Source organism: Tachysurus fulvidraco, chromosome 16, assembly GCF_022655615.1.
Source record: "Tachysurus fulvidraco isolate hzauxx_2018 chromosome 16, HZAU_PFXX_2.0, whole genome shotgun sequence".
NCBI classification, from domain to species: domain Eukaryota; kingdom Metazoa; phylum Chordata; class Actinopteri; order Siluriformes; family Bagridae; genus Tachysurus; species Tachysurus fulvidraco.
Genome location: NC_062533.1, coordinates 5,285,244 through 5,311,221, shown reverse-complemented (window position 1 = coordinate 5,311,221; position 25,978 = coordinate 5,285,244). Strand labels below are relative to the sequence as shown.

Here is a 25,978-nt window from a genome sequence, read left to right as displayed (position 1 = left end):
TAATACTATTGTCAAGTCAAGAAGCTTGGATGCAATGTGACACAACAAAAAAGTATGCCAGCATGATGTTTTCAGGTGCAGGCAGAGACAGAGATACACTACAAGTTCATACCTTGATATAAATTATTCTAAGATGAGGACCCAATTTAAGGAAACACAGTGAAGCAGATACCAGGCCTTGACAAACTATCATGAGTTAAATAGTTCTCTCTGGATATGTGTGAATATCAGTTATTCTGTGTAATATTTTGTAATGCAGTGTGCCATTAAATAGAGATGCCTGTCAGTGACGTCCATATTGCTTTTTCATTGGTTTCTCCCAAAGTGTTTACCTGTTTTTGAACAACAGAGGGGGCCAGTATCCACATCTCTAATTTACTGAAATGTTTATTCAGATGGACTGGAAGATGATTATTGTGGACATTTGACTTAAAACAAATGAACACAATTAAAAAGATTTAATAGACATATCTGAGTAAGAACAGTTTTTTGAGGGCAGGCTGATAGTTAAACTTTATTTTTACGATGTAAGAATATATGTTTAGTCATGGACAAAGCTATTGATTTTTATGTTAAATGTATTATTTATATCAACTTTGCTTTTTTCCCCCAGTTTTTTGAGAACCAACACAATGTCCAGTGTACTTTTTTGCTCAGGGCCAATAAATAATGTATTTAGAAAGGCAGGTATATGAGTCTACCTGCCCAAAACACAATCTAAACCAATCAGGGAAAAATCCCTGCTAACGATGCAAGAGTAAAAGTGCCATAAGAAACATTGTATGGGGTCAGAATTGTTTCGTTATTCTGAATAAATACACTATGATCCACAAATAAATATAAAGAGTTTCACAAATATTTTTACAAATTTCACAAAAAGAAATTAAATTCACAAATGAGCAGGAAGCGATTCGCAAATAAATACAATTTATAAATATTTTTTTTATTTGCAAATCATTTTATTTATTTGTGAATTTCTTTCTTTTTGTGAAATTTGTAAAAATATTTGTGAAACTCTTTATATTTATTTGTGGATCATAGTGTATTTATTCAGACTAACCAAACAATTCTGACCCCATAACATTGGTTCATTCCACTTTTAATGAACATGTAATGAAGTTTTAAAGGACTCGTCGTCAAGCTCCACTGAAATATCTGCATGCATTCATGTAGTCAATTCAAGTCAAGTAGCTTTTATTATCATTTCAACCACAAATAGCTGTTGCAGTACACAGTGTATTTCACTCAGAATTTAGACAATTAATATAATTAGCACATCAAAAGAAAACTACAATAACAGCCATACAAATAATAAAGCATTTAGTGAAAATATATAGGACCATATTGTGCTTTTTCCTAAAACATCAGCATTTCCAATGGGCAGAAGTGGTACAAAATGTTTTCATCATAAGATGAAATGACTATTTTATGTTTATGTAGTGTTAATGATGTGCATAACCAAGTAATCTAAAAAAAATATGTTGCATGATTAATTCAATAAAAAAAATCAGGATCTAAATTTAATTTATTGAAATTATTATTCAAATATAACATTTTTATTTTTTTTTTAAATTATGTAAAATTATAAAAGGGTATTGTAACATTACAAATTAGCACCTGCAGCATTTAATGCAATACCAATAAACTACCACTATAATGTGTATTATGTAACTGTTAATTGTCTCCCGATCCCCTATTGAATAGAATATGTCTATTTATATATTTAGAATGAGAATCATTAGTTAGCATGTATTTCATGATAAGGCTTTAGGCATGATAAGTTTAACTGGAAATGTTAAAAACAGTCAATCTGACTTATGTAATTTTCTTACTTATAAAGGGTTCTGCATGTATGATGCTTGCAGGATTAAACCCCTGTCTTTTGAAATAAATCACTGTATTAGTGATCACTGCCTCACCATTGGTAGAGGCAGGTGAGATTTTAGTCTCTCTAGGAAAGACGTAATGTCTGGGAGGAAACTAGACATGTTGGCTCGAGTAAAGTAGACAGTAGTCAGTAGAGCAGCAGCAGACACAGACAGGAGGAGAGGGAGATGGGAGTGACCTGACTCCTGCCCAAGGACACTGCGTGTCTTTAATGGCTGGACTACGCGCTCCCACTGGGTGAGAATGGCTTGACGAGCCCCAGCCCACTGACCCGGACCGAACAGCCGAAACTGGTATGAGGTGCCCGGACCAAACAGAACTCTTAGCCACAACCTAGGATCGGTCAGGAACAGCCATAGGAGGTTGGGACGCACACCTATCTGCGTGGCCAGCTCATCCATGTAGGGGAGGTGATCTACCTGGATGGTATGTCTCTGTGAGGTTACATACCTGAAATTAAAGGTAGAGTATATATTATCCTCAGTACTCTATTTTAAACATAATGGCTTGTTTATTGAATTCCTTTACAAAAAGCGAATTTTCCTCTGACAAACTGTATATTACCTCTTTGCCATACAGTCTTCCTTAGCTTTAATGTCTTTCAGCATGTTGCTCGTTGATGGAAGCTTACTAAGCCCTATATGGAAACATTAAAAAAAACATACAATCATATACCTGCAGTTTCTAGGTACATGTCAGATTGTCACAAAAAAACGTTCTGTCTACAAAATTAGCACATTAAAAAAAAAAAAAAAGCTAAAAATGCCACCTGATTAGAGAACAGTGACTGCCGTGGAAGTTAATGGCCATGACTCATGTACAAATGTTACTTTGAACCTTTAAACATGTTTACCTTTGAAGACACGTGTGGCCCAGCGAGCTTGCATCTCAGAGATGGGCATGATGGCTCCCAAAGGTTGGATGAGGCCAATGATAGCCAGGGTGGGTTTTTCAAGACGTGGAGGGAACAAGTACTTATAGAGTTGTGTCTTGTTCTCTGCGACTGAGATCACGTGGCTTTGCAGGAAGGGGAAAGAGAAAGTGTAGCCTGTGGCAAACACCACCAGGTCAATGTTGTCCTCAATGGTGCCATCCTCAAAGACAACACTGGAGCCACGGAATTCACACACATTTGGCTTCATCTTGATGGTGCCAGAAATGAGTCGATTTGGCAGATCATCATTTACCATGGGGTGCTGGCTAAACAATCTGCAAGAAGGTGAAAATTAACTGCTTAATTAACTATGTAAGACATATCCACAGACTTTCAAAGGATGGATAATTTTATAATAGCTAAAAAATGATCAGGTTATTAGCTTTACACAATGGGTTTATCATAACCGGACCGGAAGGCGGAGTACCACTGCTACAACTATCAGTAAATGCAAATAAAATGTGATTTGTCACTGTACCTGTGTTTTGGCTTCAGCCCATACAGTTCATGGTCAAATCTCTTATTGAGCCTTTTCTCTCCGATGTTGCATAAGACCCCAAAGGGCAGAAAATGCATGATCATTCGAAATGCCCTGGTAAAAATCATATCACCTGGAACACCATTAATTCCTACGCGATTCAGGATCCAGGAGCCTCTCCGAGTGCTCAGAAAAACCTGAATGGGCAGGCAGGATTTATTTATTTATTTATTTAGATCAATGTCTAACGAAATACTAAACATAACAACATGTGCTCTGACTTAGAATTTTGTCACTCAATTGGTTTGCAAATTTTATCATCATAGATTTAGACATAAAGCATCACCATTCTAATATGTGTATGTATCCAATATGAGTACAAAAAAAAAATAATAATAACAAATCAGAATAAATGAAATGAAATAAAATGTCACATGTGAATGTCATTAGCACTCAATTTTTTCCCTTTAGTCAACATGATTCCTAGTTTAAAAAAAAATGTTATACAAAATTGCCAATTACTAACACTGGCATTTGTTTTTCCTTCTTTTAGGAACTATGCAGCTCATACAAATTGTAAAAAAAAAAAATACAAGTCACAATACAAGATTCAGATGTCACATTTGCAGAAGAACACGTGTTGCACCCACCTGCTTGGTCATCCTGCTGAGCTCCACAGCAATGTCGCCTCCTGAATTGCCGATTCCGATCACGACTGCTCTCTTGTTCCGCCAATCCTCTGGAGTCTTGTAGTCACGACTGTGGAAGTATTTCCCCTTGAAAGTGTTTATACCTGAAGTAAAGTATAGATCAATTCTAACAACGATATATACATTTATTTAACACCTAATACATAATGTCACATACATGTGAAGGAACGGTATTTCCCGACTTCCATGAGTTTTATTTTTCCCTTGATTTTTTAAGGCTTTATTTAAATACTGTTGGTAATGAGGTACATCCATCCATTTACTGTACAGCTCATCCTACACAGGGAGTATATGATAGGAGACTTGGAGCTCTCGCACTCGCTCTCGCACTCGCTCTCGCACTCGCTCTCGCACTCGCTCTCGCACTCGCTCTCGCACTCGCACTCGCACTCGCTCTCGCACTCTCGCACTCACTCGCACTCTCGCACTCACTCGCACTCTCGCACTCACTCGCACTCTCGCACTCACTCGCACTCTCGCACTCACTCGCACTCTCGCACTCACTCGCACTCTCGCACTCACTCGCTCTCTCGCACTCACTCTCTCGCACTCTCGCACTCACTCTCTCGCACTCACTCACTCACTCTCTCGCACTCACTCTCTCGCACTCACTCACTCACTCTCTCGCACTCACTCACTCTCTCGCACTCACTCACTCACTCTCTCGCACTCACTCACTCACTCTCTCTCTCGCACTCACTCACTCACTCTCTCGCACTCACTCACTCGCACTCTCGCACTCACTCACTCACTCACTCACTCACTCACTCACTCACTCACTCACTCACTCACTCACTCACTCACTCACTCACTCACTCACTCACTCACTCACTCACTCACTCACTCTCTCTCTCTCCCCTGGAGATGCAAGACAATGTAGAGAATTTTACTCCTTGTTATTTGCACGAGGTTGAATCTCCCATAATCCAGTAGCACGATCAGTTGTGCCAAAGACAAATGCTAGAGAGTCATCAGCTTGAGTGCTTCACTATGACTGAGTTGAATCTATGAATGCTATCCTTTTTCTGGACCAACACCTATTACAGACTATGTGACTCATCTAAAATGCCATGCACCAAGAGTTTGTGTAGATGGGAGATGACCAGGTTTACAGATTTAAATTAGCTACTGTATGGTTGTCCCATCGTGTCAATGTTATTACTGGGTAAATTAATGGAACAGGAATATTAGGTTAAGTATTTTAACCCAGCAGGGCTTGAGAGTAAACTTTTAGAGGTACTTGTCCTTCTGATAAGTAAAACAGAAGGTTCATTTACTTGTCTGAAAGCTTAGGTCATGTTTCCTAAAGCTTTTAACAAAGCTTTTTTTTTTTTATTACAGCTTTATATAGTAATAGTAAAAAAAATCCTATTAGATTACAACATTAACATTAAGTTGAAAAGCAAATATCAAAATATCCCTGGATTGAGATTAGTACTTACTTAAAAATCAAGTAATCATTTAAGATATGTTTTGTAATTAATTTTATTTTAACGATTGTTTTCGTTCATTTATCATGAATGAAAGTGTAGGCTGTTTTTAATTAACCCATTGGCATTTAAAAATATATATATATTAAATAGTAATTAGGCCACTTATGTTATACCCCGGTACTTGTTTCTATAATAGTGATCAAATAAAGCTGTTATAAGCAGCCCATTTAAGTAAAAGTGATCAGAGCCACTGTACTTTTTCCAGTGCTGTGTAAAGTCAACTTTAGTTATCTGACCTTACAAGCTCATTTGATATTTCTGTTGTTCTAATGTTTTGACCAAAGGTAGTCCTGTAAAAGATTAACTTAAGCGCACACAGATTTGTCCCAGCCTCTTCCATTTGCACAGTTAATAATCCCTTGCCAACAGTTGTTAAAACAGTAACACGGTCTACTATGGCAAAGGGCATTTACAGCTGAAGAGGCTTCGTGTATCTTTTAAATCCTGTTTATAAAAGACTTTAATGCTTTACCTGGGAAATCTTTCAGAGGAAGATGAGGGTGACAGTGGTGTCCGGTGCAGACAAGCACGGCATCAAACACATGTTTCTCTCTCTTCCCATCCTTGTCCTCTGTCTCAATGTCCCACTGTCCAGACTGAGCAAAATCTGGTCTTTGATTGACGTTAAGTACTTTCGTCTGAAATGTACACACATATATGCAATAAGAGAAGGATAGCTTCTTTTCCAGACTTTAAACCATGTAGAGTAAACTAAAGTATTGACAGATCAGGTATTAATTAGACATCAACAGTTAGACATAAACTGGCCTAAGTTCAACACTATATTTAAGCAAATGGCTGGAAAGAGTTGGTAATAAAGTTGCACTGATTGTTTGCTGACCTGCAAGCGGATATAAGGCCTGAGCTGGAAGTGATCAGCATACATGTAAAAGTAATCCATAATGTAAGAATTGTGCATGTAGTTCGGGAAATGGGCAGGAATGGGGAAATCGCTGAAACACATCATTTCCTTTGAGGTGTTGATGATCACTGAATGATAGATGCTGGCCCTGTCGGACTCAGGATTCTCCTGGAGGGGGAAGTACGTGATGACAAGGTTTCTGTGTCTTAATCTTTCAGTCACATGCAGGTTTTTAAGCTTATGCTTATATAGCACATGTTTATGTATTTATTCAAACAGACATTGAAGCTTCAAGGTGAAGTACAATGAAGTTACGGAGAGCAACATAATCGTACCTTAAACCTCCAGAGACCTCCAATGTCATCACTGCTTTCGAAGCACACTGGTTCCAGACCTTCATCCAAACAACACTTAATGCAGGTCAGTCCAGAGCTTCCTCCTCCAATCACAGCAACTCGCCGAGCCATACTGGTTTTCTACATGCAGACAGACGGATGTTCGAAATTAAGTTCGTTCATCAGTCTAAAAAGTGATGCTGGTTATACAACGAGTAGATTGTTCTTATTACTGTGCACAGTTAAAGGGATGTCTAATACACTTTAGACAGTGGTGTAGTCTAGATTTTTGTAGTGAGTCTACTGTGATTTTTTCCCCCTCCCAGCCTCATACGCACCCATCCTAGATTGACACCCCAAAGGCACCACCACACTCACTAATGCATAAAATATGCATCTACATGTAATTTAGAGCATTATTAAAAAGACTGCTTATGTGTTATCAACATTCCAATTTATTATAAGGAACAAAAGACAGTCAGCTGATAAAACCTGTGCTCCAGGTCCCATATTCATATAACATTTAAGGCTAAATGTAGCTCTTAAAGGTAAAGTTAACCCAAACATGAAAATTGTGTAGTTTCTTTCTTCTGTTTAACACAAAAGATGATATTTTTAAAAATGACACAATTTTCATGTTTGGGTGAACTTTATACCTTTAAGAGCTACATTTAGCCTTAAATATTATATGAATATGGGACCTGGAGCACAGGTTTTATCAGCTGTCAATTTGCAATGTACATTTAAGATTGAACAACAAACATTTGTTCAGTTTTATCACCAACACTCTTTCATTGCAGAACATTGTGAACTGAACGAACTGGTAGTTTACAAATACATTTGTGCTCTGGCTGAGGGTGAAATGTCACCCGAAGCTGCTGTAGCTTTAGGCGCAGGCTTCCGAAAATACTCAGAGTGAAGTTTGGGTCTGCTTTCGTTTCATATCTTCTTTTACATTAGTTAGTTAATTTCAAATTTGCGGCAAAAAAACCCACGGAAGCCCCAATGGTCCAAAAATGTTAGTGATTCGCAATCGCAACCACTGTTTTCGCAACACAGACGGGGTGAATTTATGAATGAAAGTTCTGTCATAAAACGATATTGTTACGTATCCTCACGCTTTTTAAGTGGGTATACGGAAATCCTTGGCCGTTCCTAGTGGGTATACGGAAACCCTTGGCCTTTCCTAGTGGGTATACGGAAATCCTTGGCCTTTCCTAGTGGGTATACGGAAATCCTTGGCCTTTCCTAGTGGGTATACGGAAATCCTTGGCCTTTCCTAGTGGGTATACTGCGTATACCTGCGTATCACGTAGACTACACCACTGTCTTTAGACGTTTGAGAAGAAAAAAAATCCCTAAAACTTGTGAATACACTTTGTGTATTTTGGACACTGCTATATTATGTACATAAAAAAGCTGACAACAATGCATGTCTACAGACATTCATTTAAACACAATCAGAGCTTATAAAATAGCAGCTAATGGCTGATTGGAAAATTGAGCTCAACTGAGCTCAAACCCAAAGACCAACCCCTGCCACTGCTGGGGCTGTGATCAATCCCCTTAACCCTCAACAGCCTGGATGCGTTAATACAACGACCTGGATACATAAGCTTGAATACCCTTTAACCACTGGGGTTTAGAATGAAGCGATCACATTCACTCCCATGTTCAAATGTCAACAACGAAATTATTCTGATTAATCCCAGCTGTTTCTGCAGGACAGGAGCATAAAAGAATAAAGACATTAGATGTACAATGAAACGTCATAAAGGCCATCATCAACAAACCAGAACCTCCCTCCAAATTCATATAAGATCACGTTAAAAACTTATCAAGGAACGTTAAAGGATCTGCAATAAAACCGAGTTGTGTAATAAAAAATAATAGATGCATCAACCATGGGCGTAAATCCAGGGGGGGACATTGCCCCCCGCCTCCCCATCCGAGGGTTGTCCCCCCAAATAAAAATTATTTAAAGAATATCGCACTCCATATTGTGAAAAACATATGTATGTATACCTAAATATTTGTGTAAGTAGAAAAAAAAAACGTAAAAACTGCATTTAGAAACAGTTGAGTTCCCCCTCACCTTCCTCACAGTGGTTTGACCCACTGCCTGCTTTCCCAGTTCATCTCACCTACTCTGCACACACGAGTCAGGTGTGTGGCTGCGGCTCAGTTAATATTCAACTCCATTAATTAGGGGGATTTTATTCATTTTAAAGAAAGCGATTCTCTTTAAAGTCGTTGATGCAGATTCATTCATAAATTAGTTGCGGCAAAAATGCTGATTACCGATGTCATTTTCCATGAATCTGCTATATTAGCGATTAAAATATTACTTATCTAGTTAACGTTAGCTTGTTTACAATAGCTATCGTTAGCTTGTTTACAATAGCTTGTTGCACAGTGCACTGTAACATTTAACCCCTTTTTAATTCCTTGTTTTTATTGTTGTGATTATTTATGATAGTTTTACGTTCTTTGAAGAAAAACTTTGAAAATAATCATAATGACGCAGTCTCCGTGCTACAATAATAATCTTTATAAGTACAATTAGACTATTATTTGTGCCCCCCCCCCCCCTTCAAAAATTGCTCATGAGAAATTTTTTATTTATTGTCCCCCCCTACTGTTAAATGAAATTTACGCCCATGGCATCAACAAATGTTTAGTTTAGGGCTGTGTGCACTCATGCAGCTGTGCTATTGTATATCCTTCTGATCATTGTCTTCTATGTAAACCTGATTTATTTAGCTCTGTGCATTTAATACAACTGCAAAGCGTACAGCAATAGCAACGATAACATTTGCATTCGATATTCGGACTTACCTCGATATACCGTCGATATAACAAGACAAGATACCCTTCGAAAATTACGCTGTTGATGCCTAACTTCCTATATTGCGAAAGGGCAGAGCCATGAACATGATGCTGTTTGATTGGTCACACGAGCAAAACCCCGCCCCTTTTCACATATGCGTAATGCTGACACTGCACGGTTTATCATCAGATATACAACAAAAACCTGGTAATTTCTTCTAGAGAACACAAGGTGGGCTTATGTGCATGTCAAGTCACTTACATAAGTGTAAAGTCCAATATCATTCTATTCTATGGAACTAACAACAGCACAATCCTCACAGCTTTGGTGTTAGTATACTATTGCGCATATGTAAACATATGTACATCATGTAATATATATATAGATATATATGTAAACATATGTAAGGCATATACATATATATTGTCTTCATTCTGCGGTCCAGCTCACCCCAAACCATCTCGAATGGGTTCAGGTCCGGACTGTGACTGTGACTGTGGAGGCCAGGTCATCTGGTGCAGCACCCCATCACTCTCCTTCATGGTCAAATAGCCCTTACAGAGCCTGGAGTTGTGTTTGGGTCATTGTCCTGTTGAAAAGGTGGTGTGCCCAAACTTTTGGAATGTGTTCAATGGTTCTAAGGCTATGGCATTGAAATAAATGTGCAGACACTGTTGTAAATGAACAATATACATATACAAGGATATACAACTTGTGAGTAATCACTCACAACGGTTTGTTAAGTACGGCTGTATATTCCCTGACTTATGAGAATTGAAGCATTCAGAATACAACTATGCTTTTTTGATCAATAATTATACAGACACAATTGTAATGATAGATGTGTATTTCCCTCTACAGAATAGCAAAACGTATAGTCAGTGTTTTAGATTTAGCAAGTGAATGTCTGCATGTTGACTGATCTAAAGTAAACACTTGCATTTACATTGTACTGTATGTACAGTACAACTACCTACTGCAACTTTGATTTGATGTGACTTGTTAAACTCTGATGAAATTGGAAGGCTGCACCGAAATCCAAATATGAGTATGCTTAGGGTCAGAGTATACGGTGTGTACACACGTTTACATTTAAAAGCTAAACTCATGATACCAAATTTTAACCAATCATTCTCTCTTTGGGTGAAAAGAAAACGGCTGACCCAGGAATATATTTTGCTCAAATTTAGATTTATTTCACATACCAAATGAATAGTGATCTTGAACAGTACAGGACAACACAAAAACAGGTCAAAGTTCATTTAAGACCCTATGCATAGTACATGTATAACAAACCAAAACCTAGTCAGAAGTCATGGTTATTAACTACAAAACATGCTATAATATGTTAATATTGCCTGCTTTTAACCCAAGCCCTCATTTCATTCATATTCCGTTCTTCTTCATTCACTTATGTCATTCTAGCTTGAATACTTCCAGAGTGCCCTTTCATCTAGATTTCTCTGAGGCAATGCTCGTCAGATTTTAGTGTCTGATTTTTATAACAAGTGTATCTGAGAAGATAAGTCTGCTGTGATAATGTACAATTTCTGTGTAAGACGGCAATAGTGTACTGTGTATTGACTAGGCCAAAGAGTAAGCTGACTAGATTCTTTCCATCAAAAACACAATATTTAAAATAAAGCACAGTGCGCATATATATAGTGTAGAATCAAGGTATGTAGCTACCACTTATGTGGCCACAATTACAACAAAATATCCATTAAGTGTAAGTTGTAAAGCTTTATATAAAAAACACACAGTGGGTATTGAACACGTCACCATTTTTCTCATTAAATTTATTTCTAAAGGTGCTATTGACATGAAATTTTCACCATTCAATCCACACATGCAAAGAAATCAATTTCATGTCAATAGCACCTTTAGAAGTAAATGTACTGAGAAAAATGGTGACGTGTTCAATACCCACTGTGTGTTTATTTATATAAAGCTTCACAATTTACACTTAGTGGATATTTTGTTGTAATTGTGGCCACATAAGTGGTAGCTACATACCTTGATTCTACACTCACTGGCCATTTTAAATAAGATCTGTTAATACTGTAGATCCTTTTCTTCGATTGCTGTAGTCCATCTGTGGTTATGTACATTATATCAGTCCAGGCCATCCTCTTATTTTGGTGAAGTACCAACGTCAGCACAGCTACAACATCTGAATGTTTTAAAATGATCAGCCAAACCCCAATCCCCAATCAAACATTTGGGAAGACTAAAAACCTGCAGTTCACCAATAGGCACGTGCTATAAATACAGCTTTCTAAATCATTCACATGATTTTTAATTGTGCAGAAATACCATTTCAAGTGACAACAAACTAAGAAGACCATACTCGATGTAATCATATACTGTAGAAAAGCTTATTTCTTTTTTGCATTTCAATAAGAGCGAAAATTAGCATCAACCCTCCTGCCAGACCCAGCGAGTAGCGTAGTGTAGATGTTTTGGTCTCTGGAATGGGGCGTGTCTTGAAAGGCTGGGCTACACGCTCCCACTGGGTGAGGATGGCCTGACGAGCCCCGTCCCACCGACCCGGCCCACTCAGCCGAAACTGGTACGGGGTACAAGGACCGAACAAAACCCTAAAACCCAAACCAGGATCGGTCAGGAACAACCACAAGAGGTTGGGATGCACACCGACTTCCTGTGCAATAGAATCCATGTAAGGGATATAGTCCACCTCAACAGCAGCTTTAATTGGACAAGAGTATCTGTAAAATAACATGAGAAACGAGACATAGTTAAGCCAAGTCAATAAGACAATATCTTTAAAAAAGATATAAAAATTACATATAGATAAAAATACGAATGCACCTTTTCATGTTTGCCTTTTGGTCTTTCTCTGTGATCTTGTGCATTACCGATACAGAAGGAAGTGGTTTTAAACCTTGAGGAAAAAAAGAGTTGAAGATGCTGTTTAAAGATCTTTCTACTTTTTCCAGACATTCAGGACTGACAGTCTACTTCACTTACATAGCTCAAGACATATTAAATATATTACTTTAAACTGAATTTCAAGCTAGTACTCATAAACATGCCATTATTACTAGACAGTGACCTTCATGAGTAATAGGTCTTGAATTTATCTAGCCGGCTTTAAGTATTGTTTTATGACAATGTCACCATGCTTTGTAATACCTGCAAAGACTCGAGTGGCCCATCGTGCCTGCATTTCCATTAGAGGCATTAGTGGTCCTGTTGCACTGATTAATCCTATAAAGGCCAGTGTGGGGTGCTCGAGGGACAGAGGAAAGACTTTTTTGTAGAGGCCCACTTTCCCTTTCCCTACAGGGTTGCTGTACTTTGGCAGTAAAAATGGGAAGCTTTCCTTGTATCCTGTACAAAAGACAAGTGCATCTATCCCTTCTTCAACTGCCTCGTTATCAAACACAACGGTCGAGCCTCTGATCTCTCGCACGTTTGGTTTGACCTGCAGTGCCCCCTGAAGGATGCGTACTGGTAGGTCATCGTTAATGACGGGATGTTGCCCGAGTATCCTGTAAGAGAATAGATGACACTTAAGGAATGCTTTACCTTTACTTACAAAGGTATGAGTTGTAGTGCTGTGTTGTTTTGTTCCACTTCACCTGTGGCTGGGCTGCAGTCCATACAGCCTGTGGTTATATTTCTGATTGTAAAATCTCTCCAGTGCCCAGTTAAGCAAAGCTTGAGGAAACACTTGCATCAGAAGGGTGCTCAGTCGTGTTACCACGTTCATGTCCAAAGGCAGACCACCGCGAGACATACGGCCCACAACCCATACTCCCTCACGCATGCTTAGAAAAGTCTTTGAGGTAAAAAATATACAGGAAATAAAATGTTAAATTAGATCTGGTATGGCTGCATGTGTAGGCACAATATAGAAAAGCCCTAACACGCTTATGAATGAAAACAGATAAGCCAAATCATTAAGTGGACCATGTTGTTGGTCTGCCACGTGATGATCACATGAATGCCTGGACACAGGGTTTCCCAGCAGAACATTGCTCTCACCATCATACTGCCTCATCCAGCTTTTCTTCATCTTAAATTGTATCCTGGTGCAATCACATCCCCAGGTAAAAGTAGATGTCCCGGTTATGTGAAAGAAAATGGGACACAGACATTCTTCTTCTATTGCTCCTTCCATTGCTTCAGCTCTTGCATGCACATTGTATCTGCTTTTGATTGAGGACGGGTGGTGGGGGTGGTCTAGTGTCACGTATGTGGCACAAACACATTAAAACATTTATATAGGCTGAAAAGACTTTTGTTGCCCTTGTGAACTGAGCCTGGCTCACTGAGCCCAGTTTGTAGATTGTCCCTCCTTAGATTGCTGTCAGTCAACTACTGACCAGGAACAATCTAAAAGTCTTGCAATTTCATAGGTACTCCAGCTCAGTTGTCTGGCTATAACGGTTTGCGCTTGCCAGAGTCACTCAAGTCTTGATGCCCATTTCTCCCACATCCAACAGGTTGACAATGAAAACCAAATTTTTTGCTTACCATTTAATTAAACCCAGGCTTTGGCATGCAGTTATTACTATATGATCTTCAGTGTAAATCAATCTCGTTTCATCTGTGAGTGACATAATGTTTTGGCTTATCAGTTAATTCCACATTGATTACCTAACATTGGATATCGATTAAATGAATACATTTAATCGAGCACTTTGAGCAGGTCAAAGTGCTCGGCATACAGCCATAAATCGTTCAACAGCATGGAGTGGTGCATGTATATTATGACAGGGCTCTCAAGTTTTGAAGACAGGCAAGCGTGACAGCTTTCTTTCTTTCTTTCTTTCTTTCTTTCTTTCTTTCTTTCTTTCTTTCAAGTTTATTTGTAGAGCGCGTTTTACAGAACATAAACATAGAACAGAAGGTAAACATAAAGAGAAATATAGAGAATTAATATAGTAAAAAATTCAAGATATACAGTATATAGTTCAGTGTGTATGTATGTATGTATGTATGTATGTATGTATGTATGTATATGTATTTATCCCCCTATGAGCAAGTCTGTGGTGACTAAGGCAGCAGTGGCAAGGAAAAACTCCCTTAAATTGGTAAAGCAAGAAACCTTGAGAGGAACCGGACTCAAAGGGGAACCTCATCCTCATGTAGGTGACACTAGAGGGTGTGATTACAAATATACAGTATATACATCTCCACACCCCCTTTTTTCCATTGGTTGTTGCGTTAAATCTTACCCAGATAGAGTTATTTTCTGATTGGCTATTGTGTAGACTCTTTTTTTTTGATTGGCTGATAAGTGTCAGCTCGACTAAGAACTGAGACGCGATCGAAACTGATACATTTTTGGTGCTGTGGCTTATTACATATATGATAAATAGTCTATGTATGTTAAAATAGTCTATATATGTTAAAAAGTTTTTCTGCGTGAGAAATACGATGTGTGGCAGGAGAGCGTGACAAAAGACCCAAACGCGTGTCTGTCACTCTCGATGCGGGACACTTGACAGCCCAGTTATGATAAAAAAGGTGACCAGTTTCTGTGTAGCTCTGCAAACAGGGTCAGGGTTAGTGAGTTTCATTTAAACCCAATTGTTTTGTCTGTGAATAGTTTTAACCAGTTCTTGGTTTTCTGCTAGTGTGCTGAACAGAGTGTGCTTACTTTTTCTGCTACTCTGCTGATCTCCACAGCGATGTCCACACCAGAGTTACCAGCGCCAATAACCACCACTCTCTTCCCATGGAATGATTGTGGATCCTTATATTCCCAGCTGTGAGAGCACTTTCCAGGAAACGTATCTAATCCTAAAACAGAAAAAAAAAAAAAAAAAAAAAAAAAAAAGATGTGGATCAAAATGAGACTGACTTTGATGTCTATGTGATTTACAGGTATGAAGAGTGGTAGCATGATTATACCAGGAAATGCTGAGAGGGGTGTAACAGGGTTTGTGAAACGCCCTGAACACACAAACACCCCATCAAACACCTGTGTTTCTTTGTGTCCGTTTCTGTTCTTGGTTACCACCTCCCACTGACCTGTGGCAGAGAAGTCATGTCTCTGTCTGACACTGAGCACTGTTGTCTGAAAAATACGAACGTTACCTTCCACAGATGCATATTAACATCATAAATGTAAAAAGCAAAATGAAGAAATGATAACCTGGAAACGAATGTACTTGAGCAGGTCAAAGTGCTCGGCATACAGCCGTAAATAGTTCAACAGCATGGAGTGGTGCATGTAGTTTGGATAGTGTGCTGGCATGGGGAAATCACTAAAGCACATCATCTCCTTTGAGGTATTTACGACGAGGGACTTGTATATACTGGAGCGTTCGGCCTCTGGGGTCTCCTGCGGATGCAAAGAAGCACAGCGACACTAATGTGGAACTAGTGGGCAGCAATGAATACAAATGAAAAACTTCCCTTGATTGCGTGTACAATACAAAGACTGCCGATATTTTAGCTTCTTCTAATATTTCAATAGATTCCACTAATTATTATTTACATGTCCAGGGCTATATGAATTTCTTTGAAATAGAAGCCTTTATTATCGCCACATTACAGAACAGAACAGTGGAATTCTTTTCTTCACATAACCCAACTGAACCCCGATCCTCTGATCAACAACCCAGAGCCTTAACCAGTTGCGCCACCACTGCCCCAGTTTTCGTATATCCCAGGCTATTATGAGCCTGGGGTCAGAGTTCAGGGTCAGCCATCGTGCGGTGCCCCTGGAGCAGGTGAGGTTAAGGGCCTTGCTCCAGGACCCAAAGTAGACGTCTCAGCAGCTTGTGGCCTTGAACCCCGACCTTCCGATTAGGAACCCAGCACCTGGACCATTGGACCATTACGTCCTTGTTGATTTAATCTCAAAACAGGTTGTTCTTTTAGATAAAGCATTAATCGCTGTAGACCTTTTTATTTAGATAATCTGCAATACAGTCTGAGAATAGTATTTCAGTACCAATGAAGAGTATAACAGTATTGCTTAAATTGTCCCTTGCACAAATTTCTGTCCCACCACTTCCACTTCTCTTCTGCTTTGTTCTGTGATTTCTGCCATGTATTCCTGACTTTGACCTAGCTTAGCCTAACTCTGCTTTTTGTATTGACCATAGGCTGATTCTTACCTGTTTTTTTTTTTGCCTGTGCCCTTTTTTTATTGCAAACAAACAAATTCAAACAATACAGAATCCCATTTTGGGTTTACATGAAAAAGGAGTAGTAAAATAATTACAACGATAACAATAACGGAAAGGAAGTATAACAGAAAAAGAAGAAAACAAACCACCCAAGGCCTATGAAATATGAAATAAACAATTGGCAAACTGGAGGTATTACCTCTTATCATATTTAATTTTCTCAAGCTTAATACAAAACTCTGTAGCCTTTAGCCATTGAGAGTGAGATGGTGGGACAGAGGACTTCCACTGAAGAAGAAGGTGACGTCTGGCCAACAATGATGTAAAGCTAATAACTTCCTTTTGTGAATGGCTTAGAATAGTGGACATCGTACTGAAATAACCCGACCCATAATTATATTATTAGTCGTGGACAGAAAAAAAACATATGACATTGTGAGTTAGAGCATCTGTCACATTTGTCCTTGGGTAAATTTGAGACAATCTATATTTAGAAAAATGCATCCTGTAAATCACCTTAAACTGGATAAGTGCGAGACGAGCACATGAGACATTACCAAAGCCATTCACAACACTATCCATCCACCTGTCCCCAAGCTGAAGTCCCAGTTCTCCCTCCCAAGCAGCCTTTGTTTTTGGAGATAGTTCATTCATTCATTTTCTACCGCTTATCCGAACTACTCGGGTCACGGGGAGCCTGTGCCTATCTCAGGCGTCACAGGGCACACACACTCTCTCATTCACTCACACACTCACACACTACGGACAATTTTTCCAGAGACACCAATCAACCTACCATGCATGTCTTTGGACCGGGGGAGGAAACCGGAGTACCCGGAGGAAACCCCCGAGGCACGGGGAGAACATGCAAACTCCACACACACAAGGCGGAGGCGGGAATCGAACCCCCAACCCTGGAGGTGTGAGGCAAACGTGCTGACCGCTAAGCCACCGTGCCCCCGTGTTTTTGGAGATAGTTTGGTCACAAAAATCCAGAATACGTTTATAGAACTCAGAAACAGCACCTTTTCATTGTGATTTATACGTAAGCAAACCTTCCCACTGTTGGAGAGGTGGAGCTGAGGGAAAGCCAGGAAAACATTTCTGAACAAAATGCCTAACTTGAAAACATCTAAAGAAGTGGCTGGCAGGTCGCCCATACAATGATGACAAATTAGAAAAACTGTTAAAAAAATATAGTATAAGACAAGAAAACTGTGTATTCCTTTGCTATACCACAAAGAATCCAGACACAAAGGGGAAAAAGATGATTGAAACTTGAAACGTTTCCTATATTGATACCAGATTTATAAAGTATTAAATACAACAGAATTTTTAACATACGAAGAAGTTTTAATTGGAAGAGAAGAGTATATAAGCTCGAGGGATGACTGGTAAAGGCGAGCCTGACACCACCAGCCATTATGAGGTTAACCTGATGATGCCCCTTTTCCACCGAGGCAGTTTGAGTGCTGGTTCGGAGCCTAATTTAGAACCAGTTCTTTCTTTTTCGACAACCAAAGCACCGGCACCGAACCAGGAAAAGTGGTTCTTAAGTAACACCAAAATGTTGCTGGTCTAGACTTAAGAACCGCTTACGTCAGGGACTGTGGGCGGGACTGTGGGCGGGGCTACTGTTAGCGCATTTGATAATGTACCTTAAGTATACTAATGTTTAATACACTTTTACTTTGCCGCAATATGATCAATTATCGGCACACATGATAGCATGTAGCTACATGCTAAAGCTTTTAAACTTTTTTCTGTGTTAATGATAAAATAACGTTATGTACTCGATTACAACCTCCGTTTATACAGATTACATGGAGCTGCACGTACACGTTGGATTCGTTCTTCCCTCTGAAACCCCACAAGTCCCTTCTTTAATTTCCATTCAACTTTATTTGGTGGATTTTCAGTTCTCTGCATTGATTCTGTTGTTTAATACACTTCTTTGTGCCACCTGGCTACAGTTTCTGCTGTGTCAGTATGCAGTCTACATGAATAGGCTTTCTGCTGTCCTGGCTTCAAGAAATCGTTCTTCTTGCCTTTGCACTAACCCCCTAGATGTGTGCTGTCTATATGTGTTCTGAGCTTGAGAGGGAAAGCATTTTAAAGCTCAAGTCCCTGTTGAAAATGTAGATCATATACTACGTTTGCACAATATATGCTTCTTTTATCATTATCACAACACTGGACTTTGCACTTTAGGTGTAAATGTGTGTATATATCAGTTCATCCTTGTGGGATCAGATCTGATGGGTTAGCCTTTACTGCACATGTGCATTAATGAGCCTTGGGCACCCATGACCCAGTAAACTTTGTCCATCTTTGTTAGGTATTAACCACTGCATACCGGGAACATGGGGTTTTGGAGATGCTTTGGCTTAATCATCTAACCATCACCATTTGGCAATTGCCAAGTTGCTCAGATCCTTATGCTCATCCATTTTTTTTTTTTTTAGAACTGTCTGTTCACTTGTTGCCTAATATATTCCACCCTTGATGCCATCGTTATAATATAACCCGTGTTATTCACCCAGTGAGTTGAATGTTATGGCTGATGAGTTTATGTCCCTTATGCGAAAACCAAAGTTTACTTTGCAAATTGCACACATTTTGTTCCCATGTTCATTGTCTGACACCGGTCGAAGGACAGTTATTTCATTAATTATTCATTCATTTATTTGAAAAAGCCTTGATAAATCTAGGAAGATAGTGTGCAATGTCTTCATGCTTAAGTGCATACATACCAATTTATTCAAGTGGTCCCATTATTCGAACAATTACCAAACCTAGTCACAAAACATTATTGCCCCATTGCCTCTGTCGTTTCTGAATTTTGTTTGTATGATGGGGGATATATTTTCTATAGCAGGGGTGTCAAACTCTGAGTTCATATCAGATGTGCATTACAGCTGGCTAGCCGCATGCTCCAGTAATACTACAAATCCCAGAATGCCTTGTCACTGTATTGACGCGTAGTCACGAACAGCAAGCGCCCCTCATTCTCTGTTGACAGTCGTTAACAACCATGTTACAGTCACATCGGGCAAGTTAATTCACCCTCCACAAAAATGGACAAACGAAAGATGGACAATAGGAGATTTCAAGACAGGAGGGGGGCAGATTATCTGTTCACGTATATAAAGGACAGACCTGTTTGTCTTGTGTGCTAATGGAGCTAACATGTCTGTAACGAAAGAATACAACATAAGAAGACACTATGGAACGAAACATGGACCTGGACGTAAAGCAGAAGCTCCAGAAGGCGGAGGAGATGAAAAATGAAAAAATGAAAAATGACGCTGCTGTAAAGGCTGTAAAGCTTTAAAAATCTGCCCTTTAATGAGGAAGAGTTTGTCAAAAAGTGTACGGTCAAAGTTTGCAACATGAACACCACTGATGTGTCTTTTATTTCAAATTTAATTTCTTATGTGTTTGTAATATCAAGCTCTGGTTGTTCCAAATCCTGTGTTCAAGCAAAACTAAAGTTTGTTTCCATATGAAAAAGGTTGAACATCACAAATCAGTTGCAGTTCATTTTTCAATAAATATTCAGTTTGGCCTGTGACTTTATCTCAGTTTTATATTTTGGCCCGCTGTGAATTTGAGTTTGAGACCCCTGCTCTATAGGTTAGTCCTATCAATCAGTCTAATACACCATGTTAATTCATTGCAAAACAAAAAATAAATCCAATTCCGCACCTTAAACCTCCACAGTCCTCCAATATCATCACTGCTCTCAAAGCACACTGGCTTCAGACCTTCATCCAAACAGCACTTTAAGCAGGTCAATCCAGAGGTTCCTGCTCCAATCACAGCAACACTGCAAGTCATACTGTAGACCTGAAAATCACACAACCGATTAAGTGATTTGTACAACATACACACCATAACATTGTCGTGTGCATATTCCCATACCGAGTTCGTAGATAACACACGGAATCATTCCAACAGAAACGTTAAACATTTTATTATGTTGAAAACTATAATGTTATTATAAAATGTTATGTCGAACAGTTAAATAGTGTATTAAAATGTGCTTAGTATATTAAACATGCTTGATAAATAAATGTTGACCTGACTTGACCTGATATTGTTTAAATGTCACGGAATACTGTGAGATGTTAGTTTGTCTGTGTTTGTGTGTCTGCCAGGTCTAGGTCTAGTAAGCCCTAGTGCATAAAATGCATCAATAACATAAATTATAGAAATACATTAATGACACTAAGGAGTTAATAGGCTATTAACATGATTGCCTGTTGTATTGCAGGTGAAAAATATGCATTTAAACCATTCAAGTTTCAATGATTGCTCTTTTTTTAAATAGTGACGGCCATATTGTTGATAAATCTCAACATTTTTCTGGCTAGTATATGAAGAGAGAATCTTTTCTCAAACTGCACCATGAAGATGGGACAATAATCCAAAAGCACTAAAGTACATAAATTATGTAGCTTCATTGAAATACTGCATAATTTATGTGCTTTTTAGGTGAGTTATGTCATTAATTAAATGAGTTTATAACACACACTCACCTGTAAACACGATATGTTTATATTAAAGTTACATTTAAATAAATATTTAAAAAAAAAAATTAAAGCGACATTTCTTACCCTTTACCTTATAACGCTTGTGTTAAAATGAAGTCCATGTAACAAACTTTAGCACTAAGCAACTGCGTGAACTTTATCTCTCTTGTCCTTAATCAATAGCGAATTGAGAGCAGAGAGAGAGAGAGAGAGAGTGAGAGAGAGAGAGAGAGAGAGAGAGAGAGAGAGAGGGGAGGGAGAAAGAAAGAGAAAGAGGGCGAGAGAAAGATTTAGATTTTTAACTCAGCTTTATTAATAAATAAACAATAAGTTACAATACAAGGTTAAGAACCAGCAGCAGTTTTAAAAGGTTTTTGTATAAAAGGCTGTTAAAATTAGCTTATCATCATCATCATCATCATCATCATCATCATCAATAAAACAGATAACATTTGCAAAACACCATTTCAACATAAAAGTGCTCAAATCATTCATTGATTTAAAAAAAGAAAGAAATCTATTTTGACTCTAGCTTTCACTAGAGCTTTCACTAGAGCTCTGAAAACAGAAATATATGACTGATCAAACCTTTCTTTCTTCTTTCTTTCTTCTTACTTTATTTTTCTGGCTAATGTAAATGGCCATTTTTTGTAAAATTCTTCCACTAAATGTCTTAATTCTCTAAATCACCTGCTCTCTTTCCAAGTGGCAATTTATAAAACACTCTCCATTCCGACTTAGTGTCATCTAAAACCCCAACTTGTCCCTCCACACCATGTCTTTCCTCCCATCCAGCTTTCTTTTATTTACAGTTTTTTACACAACATTTGTAAATTTCTTTTCCTTTTGTTAAATAGATTGGTAAAACATGTTCTTTGTCTGTATCAAGGTACAAACCATTAAATCCATCAAGCTTTGGTAAAAGTTCCAGTTCAGGGAAAGGGTTGCATTTATCCGGTGTTTCGGTTCCTTCGTGGTATTCCTTCAATAAAATCAGTTCGTCTTTCGTCATCTTGCTGATGCATTTGTTGATGTTGATTACAGTGTGTCACAGTGACCGTAGCCCGAGTTCCTTGGCCACCGTTCTCGTGTCTTTGAAATCCGGTCCTGTAGTGTCCAATAGTCTCCTCAACGTTGTGAAATGTTGGGACAGCAGAGTTTCTGTGAGGCCTGCAGAAGTGTCTTTGATGTCCAATCATCCTCCTCCCACTAAAGGCTCTCCTAGGAGCCAATATAATGATACAGCAGGACCTTTGGTTCCACGCTCAAAGTGACTCCATGCTTTAAATACACTTGTGATCACAACCAAAGCCACTAATTTTTTGCAGAATAAAACTCATAAAGTCTCTCCATATCAGAGAATCTGATCTAATCAGGTATTTTTGTATGGTATGAAAACAAAATGTTGTGATTCTGCTACTAATGTCAACTAGGCCCTGCCCTCCTTCTTCCTTGGGGGGAAGAGAACACTGAGGAACCCAGTGTAATTTGTCCCTTACAAAGTTGACCAGTGTTGCTTGAATTTATCGACAAGGCACGTAGGGGGCTCCGGGCAAGCTAAGGCGATGCCACATCGCTGAGGATACTAGGGGATACTAGAAGATACCGAAGGTCCGATTTCCTATTGCAATAGCTTCACTTTTTCTCCAGTTGATTCCTGACGAGGAAACTTGACTAAAATCAGAAACGACTTTTTCCTAAAACCTTAATTCCGTTTTGATTTAGTACTAAAACCATAACATCATCTGCATACGCAGAGAAAACACATGGAACATTAAAACACGGAAAAAAAATAAAACCATTTACAGACAATCGTAATCTGTGTAAAAAACGGTTCAATTGATAAAGTGTTAAACATACCTGATAAAGAACAGCCTTGTCTGATTCCTCGATTTACATTAAAGGGAGCGCTTAACCCTCCGTTGTTCTTGAATACACTTTCAAAATCCTGGTACATCACCTTTATCATTTGTTATACGACTGGGGTTGAGACCAAAAGCCTGAGTATTGGTGCTCAACCCGGTCAAAAGCTTTTTCCTAAACTAGTGAAATTAGACCAAGGTCAATTGCCAATGAGCTGGAGACGTCCAAAATGTCCCGAATTAAAGAAATGTTATCAATTATGGATCTATTAGGCATACAGTATGTTTGGTCAACGTGTATTATAGAGTCCATGACATCTCTGAGACGTTTGGCCAGCGCTTTGGACAATATCTTGTAGTCTGTTCAGAGCAGTGACACTGGAAGCCAGTTCTTAATGTCCTGTAGATCCCCATTCTTAAGGAGAAGTGTAATTACCACTCTCTGGCTGCTCAGGGGTAGCTTTTGGTGAGAACATCCATCAGATCCTCCCAGTTCCTGCCAGAAGAACTTGTAGAATTCCGCTGGTAGGCCGTCTATTACAGGTGCTTTTCTACCCGCCAAGGTGTTCAAGCCAGCTTGCAGCTCTTCCAGAACCAGCGTGCTTTCCAGTGCAGCATTGTCCTCTGGGCAAACCTTTGGGAGTCCTCTGTGAAAGCTCTCTAACAGCTCTTCATTGTCACAGTATTCAATCTCGTACAGATCTCTGTAGAAGTTTGTGTCATATAGTCTGATGTCGTTACTGTGTGTTATTTGTTTCCCATCCTTTGTGCAGTGTGTGTGCATGAATCTGCTCTGTCCATTCCTTTTCTCCAGTCCGAAGAAGAACCTTGAGGGGGCATCTGATTCACTGATTCCTTTAAAACGTGAAAGTACGAGAGCTCCTTGTGCTTTTGTGCCCAATAGATCCTCCATTAATGCTCTTTTTTACTATGAGGTTCTCAAAATGTCCCCTGTTTCCAGTGGACTCAGTTAAAGCCTGGAGTTCCACTATATCTCCAGCTCGCTTAATGACTTGCTGATGTCCCTTGTGCCGTTGGCAGTGTATTCCAATGTCACAAGGGACAGAGCTGCTGGATTAAAACCTTCCCATGGTCCTACCGTTGTCTACAGGAGGAGAAATCTCTCTTCTCTTTTCTAAAAGAAGTCCAGAAAAATCTAAAAGACCCAATAAAATTAGCTAAATTTTTACCATTCCTGTGTAATGGTAAAAAATGTTTAGCAAAGAGAATGCCCACTCCTGCACTTACTGAACTTAGTGAACTCAACACCTTCACATTCCCATTCTATCATCCATCTAGACTCATTAATGGTGCTTGCAAAGCGACATTCTTGTTATTGTGCTGGACAAAATTTCGGTGCGTAACTTGTCCCACAGCTTTTGTCCTACAGCTTTTGTCCTTGACCCATGAATGAGGTGTCAAATTGACCGGCTCATTGAGGACTTTGACTTTTATAAGCGATCGGAATTCCGGAATTCCCAGTACAGAAGCTCAAAAATAGCTTTTTTCCCCCATAGACTTCCATTATAAATTTTGGAGGTTTATAACTCGGCAAGTTTTTGAGCGATTTAAACCAAACTAGACCAGCCCCTTTAGGACCTTACTCCCGACAAAGTTAAAGTAGCAACTTTTGTCCAAAAGTATTGGCACCCCACCGGGTATTCACGTGATGTCACGTGTAGCCCCGCCCCCAAAATAAATGAAATCAAGAAGTTAGCACAACATTATATCAAAACACTCAGCCCGATGAGGGGAACTGACGTCACGTGTAGCCCCGCCCCCAATACAAGCGAAATCAAAAAGTTAACACAACATGGACATGTCATATATCAAAACACTCAGCCCGATGAGGGGAACTGACGTCACGTGTAGCCCCGCCCCCAATATAAGCGAAATCAAAAAGTTAGCACAACATGGACATGTCATATATCAAAACACTCAGCCCGATGGGAACTTGCCAAATGCAAGCACCATTCACATTTTCTTCAGGAAATGTACATTGTAGTTTTCTTTGTCGCTGTAAGTTTCTTGTACGAACATTACATCTATACGCTTTAGTTTAATTCATTCATACAGTTCTGTTTGTTTTTTTAACACCCCTTCCTCCCCTTATGTTTAAAGAAGCAATCAGATATGAGTAAAAGTATGAGACAGAAAAAGAATAGCATTATGTTACAGAGTAGTGGGTTATGCACGTTTTTCATCGTCACACAGCAGGTCTTGTTCTGGTTACAAACTTTTTTATCCGATATACTGAAGCTTTTATTTTTTTTTACCTTTATTATAGTTGTGGCTGAGTCCACAAAGCTCTGGGTCTTTACAGCCTGCTGGGATCAGTTTTATTTGTGACACTAGTTTCCCAAATGCAGACAGTTCTTTACTCAGTACATCATTATCTATGTGAGGGGGGGACATCAGACACGATAACTCTGAAAAACTTTGACCAGAGTGTCTAATTACAACCCCTTTAGCGACCACAAGCTCAACTTTATGAGTCTCATCCACAGCAGAAACAATGATCTTCACACCGATTATGTTTATGTGTCAGGGTTAAAACATGTCATGATGCCGACAGCAAAGAAAACAAGACTACCGCCTCTCACTCACTCACTTACTCTCACTTACTCTCACTTACTCTCACTTACACTCACTTTCTCTCTCTCTCTCTCTCTCTCTCTCTCTCTCTCTCTCTCTCTCTCTCACACACACACACACACACACACACACACACACACACACTACTCGCTACACAGTACTCAATGCTCACAACATACAACATAAATATCAAAAACAGTTTTCACTCACACTCTTCACTACACGCTCACACACGCCGTCCACGCTCACTCGCGCATGCGCACAGAGTGTGTGTGTATGTGTGTGAGAGAGTGAGAGAGAGATAGAGAGAGAGAGAGAGAGACCTTTGACTTTTTACAGCACTTT

The 25,978-nt window shown here is 39.1% G+C and overlaps 2 protein-coding genes across 4 annotated transcripts; both read right to left on the bottom strand.

Annotated features, from left to right (window-relative positions):
* Positions 1–1,173: 1,173 nt before the first annotated feature.
* On the bottom strand, positions 1,174–9,686 carry LOC113658731 (flavin-containing monooxygenase 5-like). Its single transcript, XM_027171285.2, has 9 exons — positions 9,538–9,686; positions 6,700–6,840; positions 6,344–6,532; positions 5,975–6,140; positions 3,950–4,092; positions 3,300–3,496; positions 2,741–3,096; positions 2,452–2,524; positions 1,174–2,337 (listed from the first exon to the last, which is right to left on the bottom strand). The coding sequence occupies exons 2-9, from the start codon at positions 6,829–6,831 to the stop codon at positions 1,908–1,910; spliced, it is 1,686 nt and encodes a 561-aa protein (XP_027027086.1). The 5' UTR covers positions 6,832–6,840; positions 9,538–9,686; the 3' UTR covers positions 1,174–1,907.
* Positions 9,687–11,523: 1,837 nt separating this feature from the next.
* On the bottom strand, positions 11,524–25,978 carry si:dkey-239i20.4. Of its 3 annotated transcripts, none has more exons than XM_027171286.2 (9): positions 25,844–25,978; positions 20,350–20,490; positions 15,660–15,848; positions 15,416–15,581; positions 15,162–15,304; positions 13,135–13,334; positions 12,686–13,044; positions 12,362–12,434; positions 11,524–12,258 (listed from the first exon to the last, which is right to left on the bottom strand). In XM_027171286.2, the coding sequence occupies exons 2-9, from the start codon at positions 20,479–20,481 to the stop codon at positions 11,889–11,891; spliced, it is 1,632 nt and encodes a 543-aa protein (XP_027027087.2). In that variant the 5' UTR covers positions 20,482–20,490; positions 25,844–25,978; the 3' UTR covers positions 11,524–11,888. The 3 variants fall into 3 exon arrangements, with proteins under 3 accessions (XP_027027087.2, XP_027027089.2, XP_027027088.2); XM_027171288.2 differs by lacking the exon at positions 25,844–25,978 and adding an exon at positions 21,268–21,421; XM_027171287.2 differs by lacking the exon at positions 25,844–25,978 and adding an exon at positions 21,261–21,407.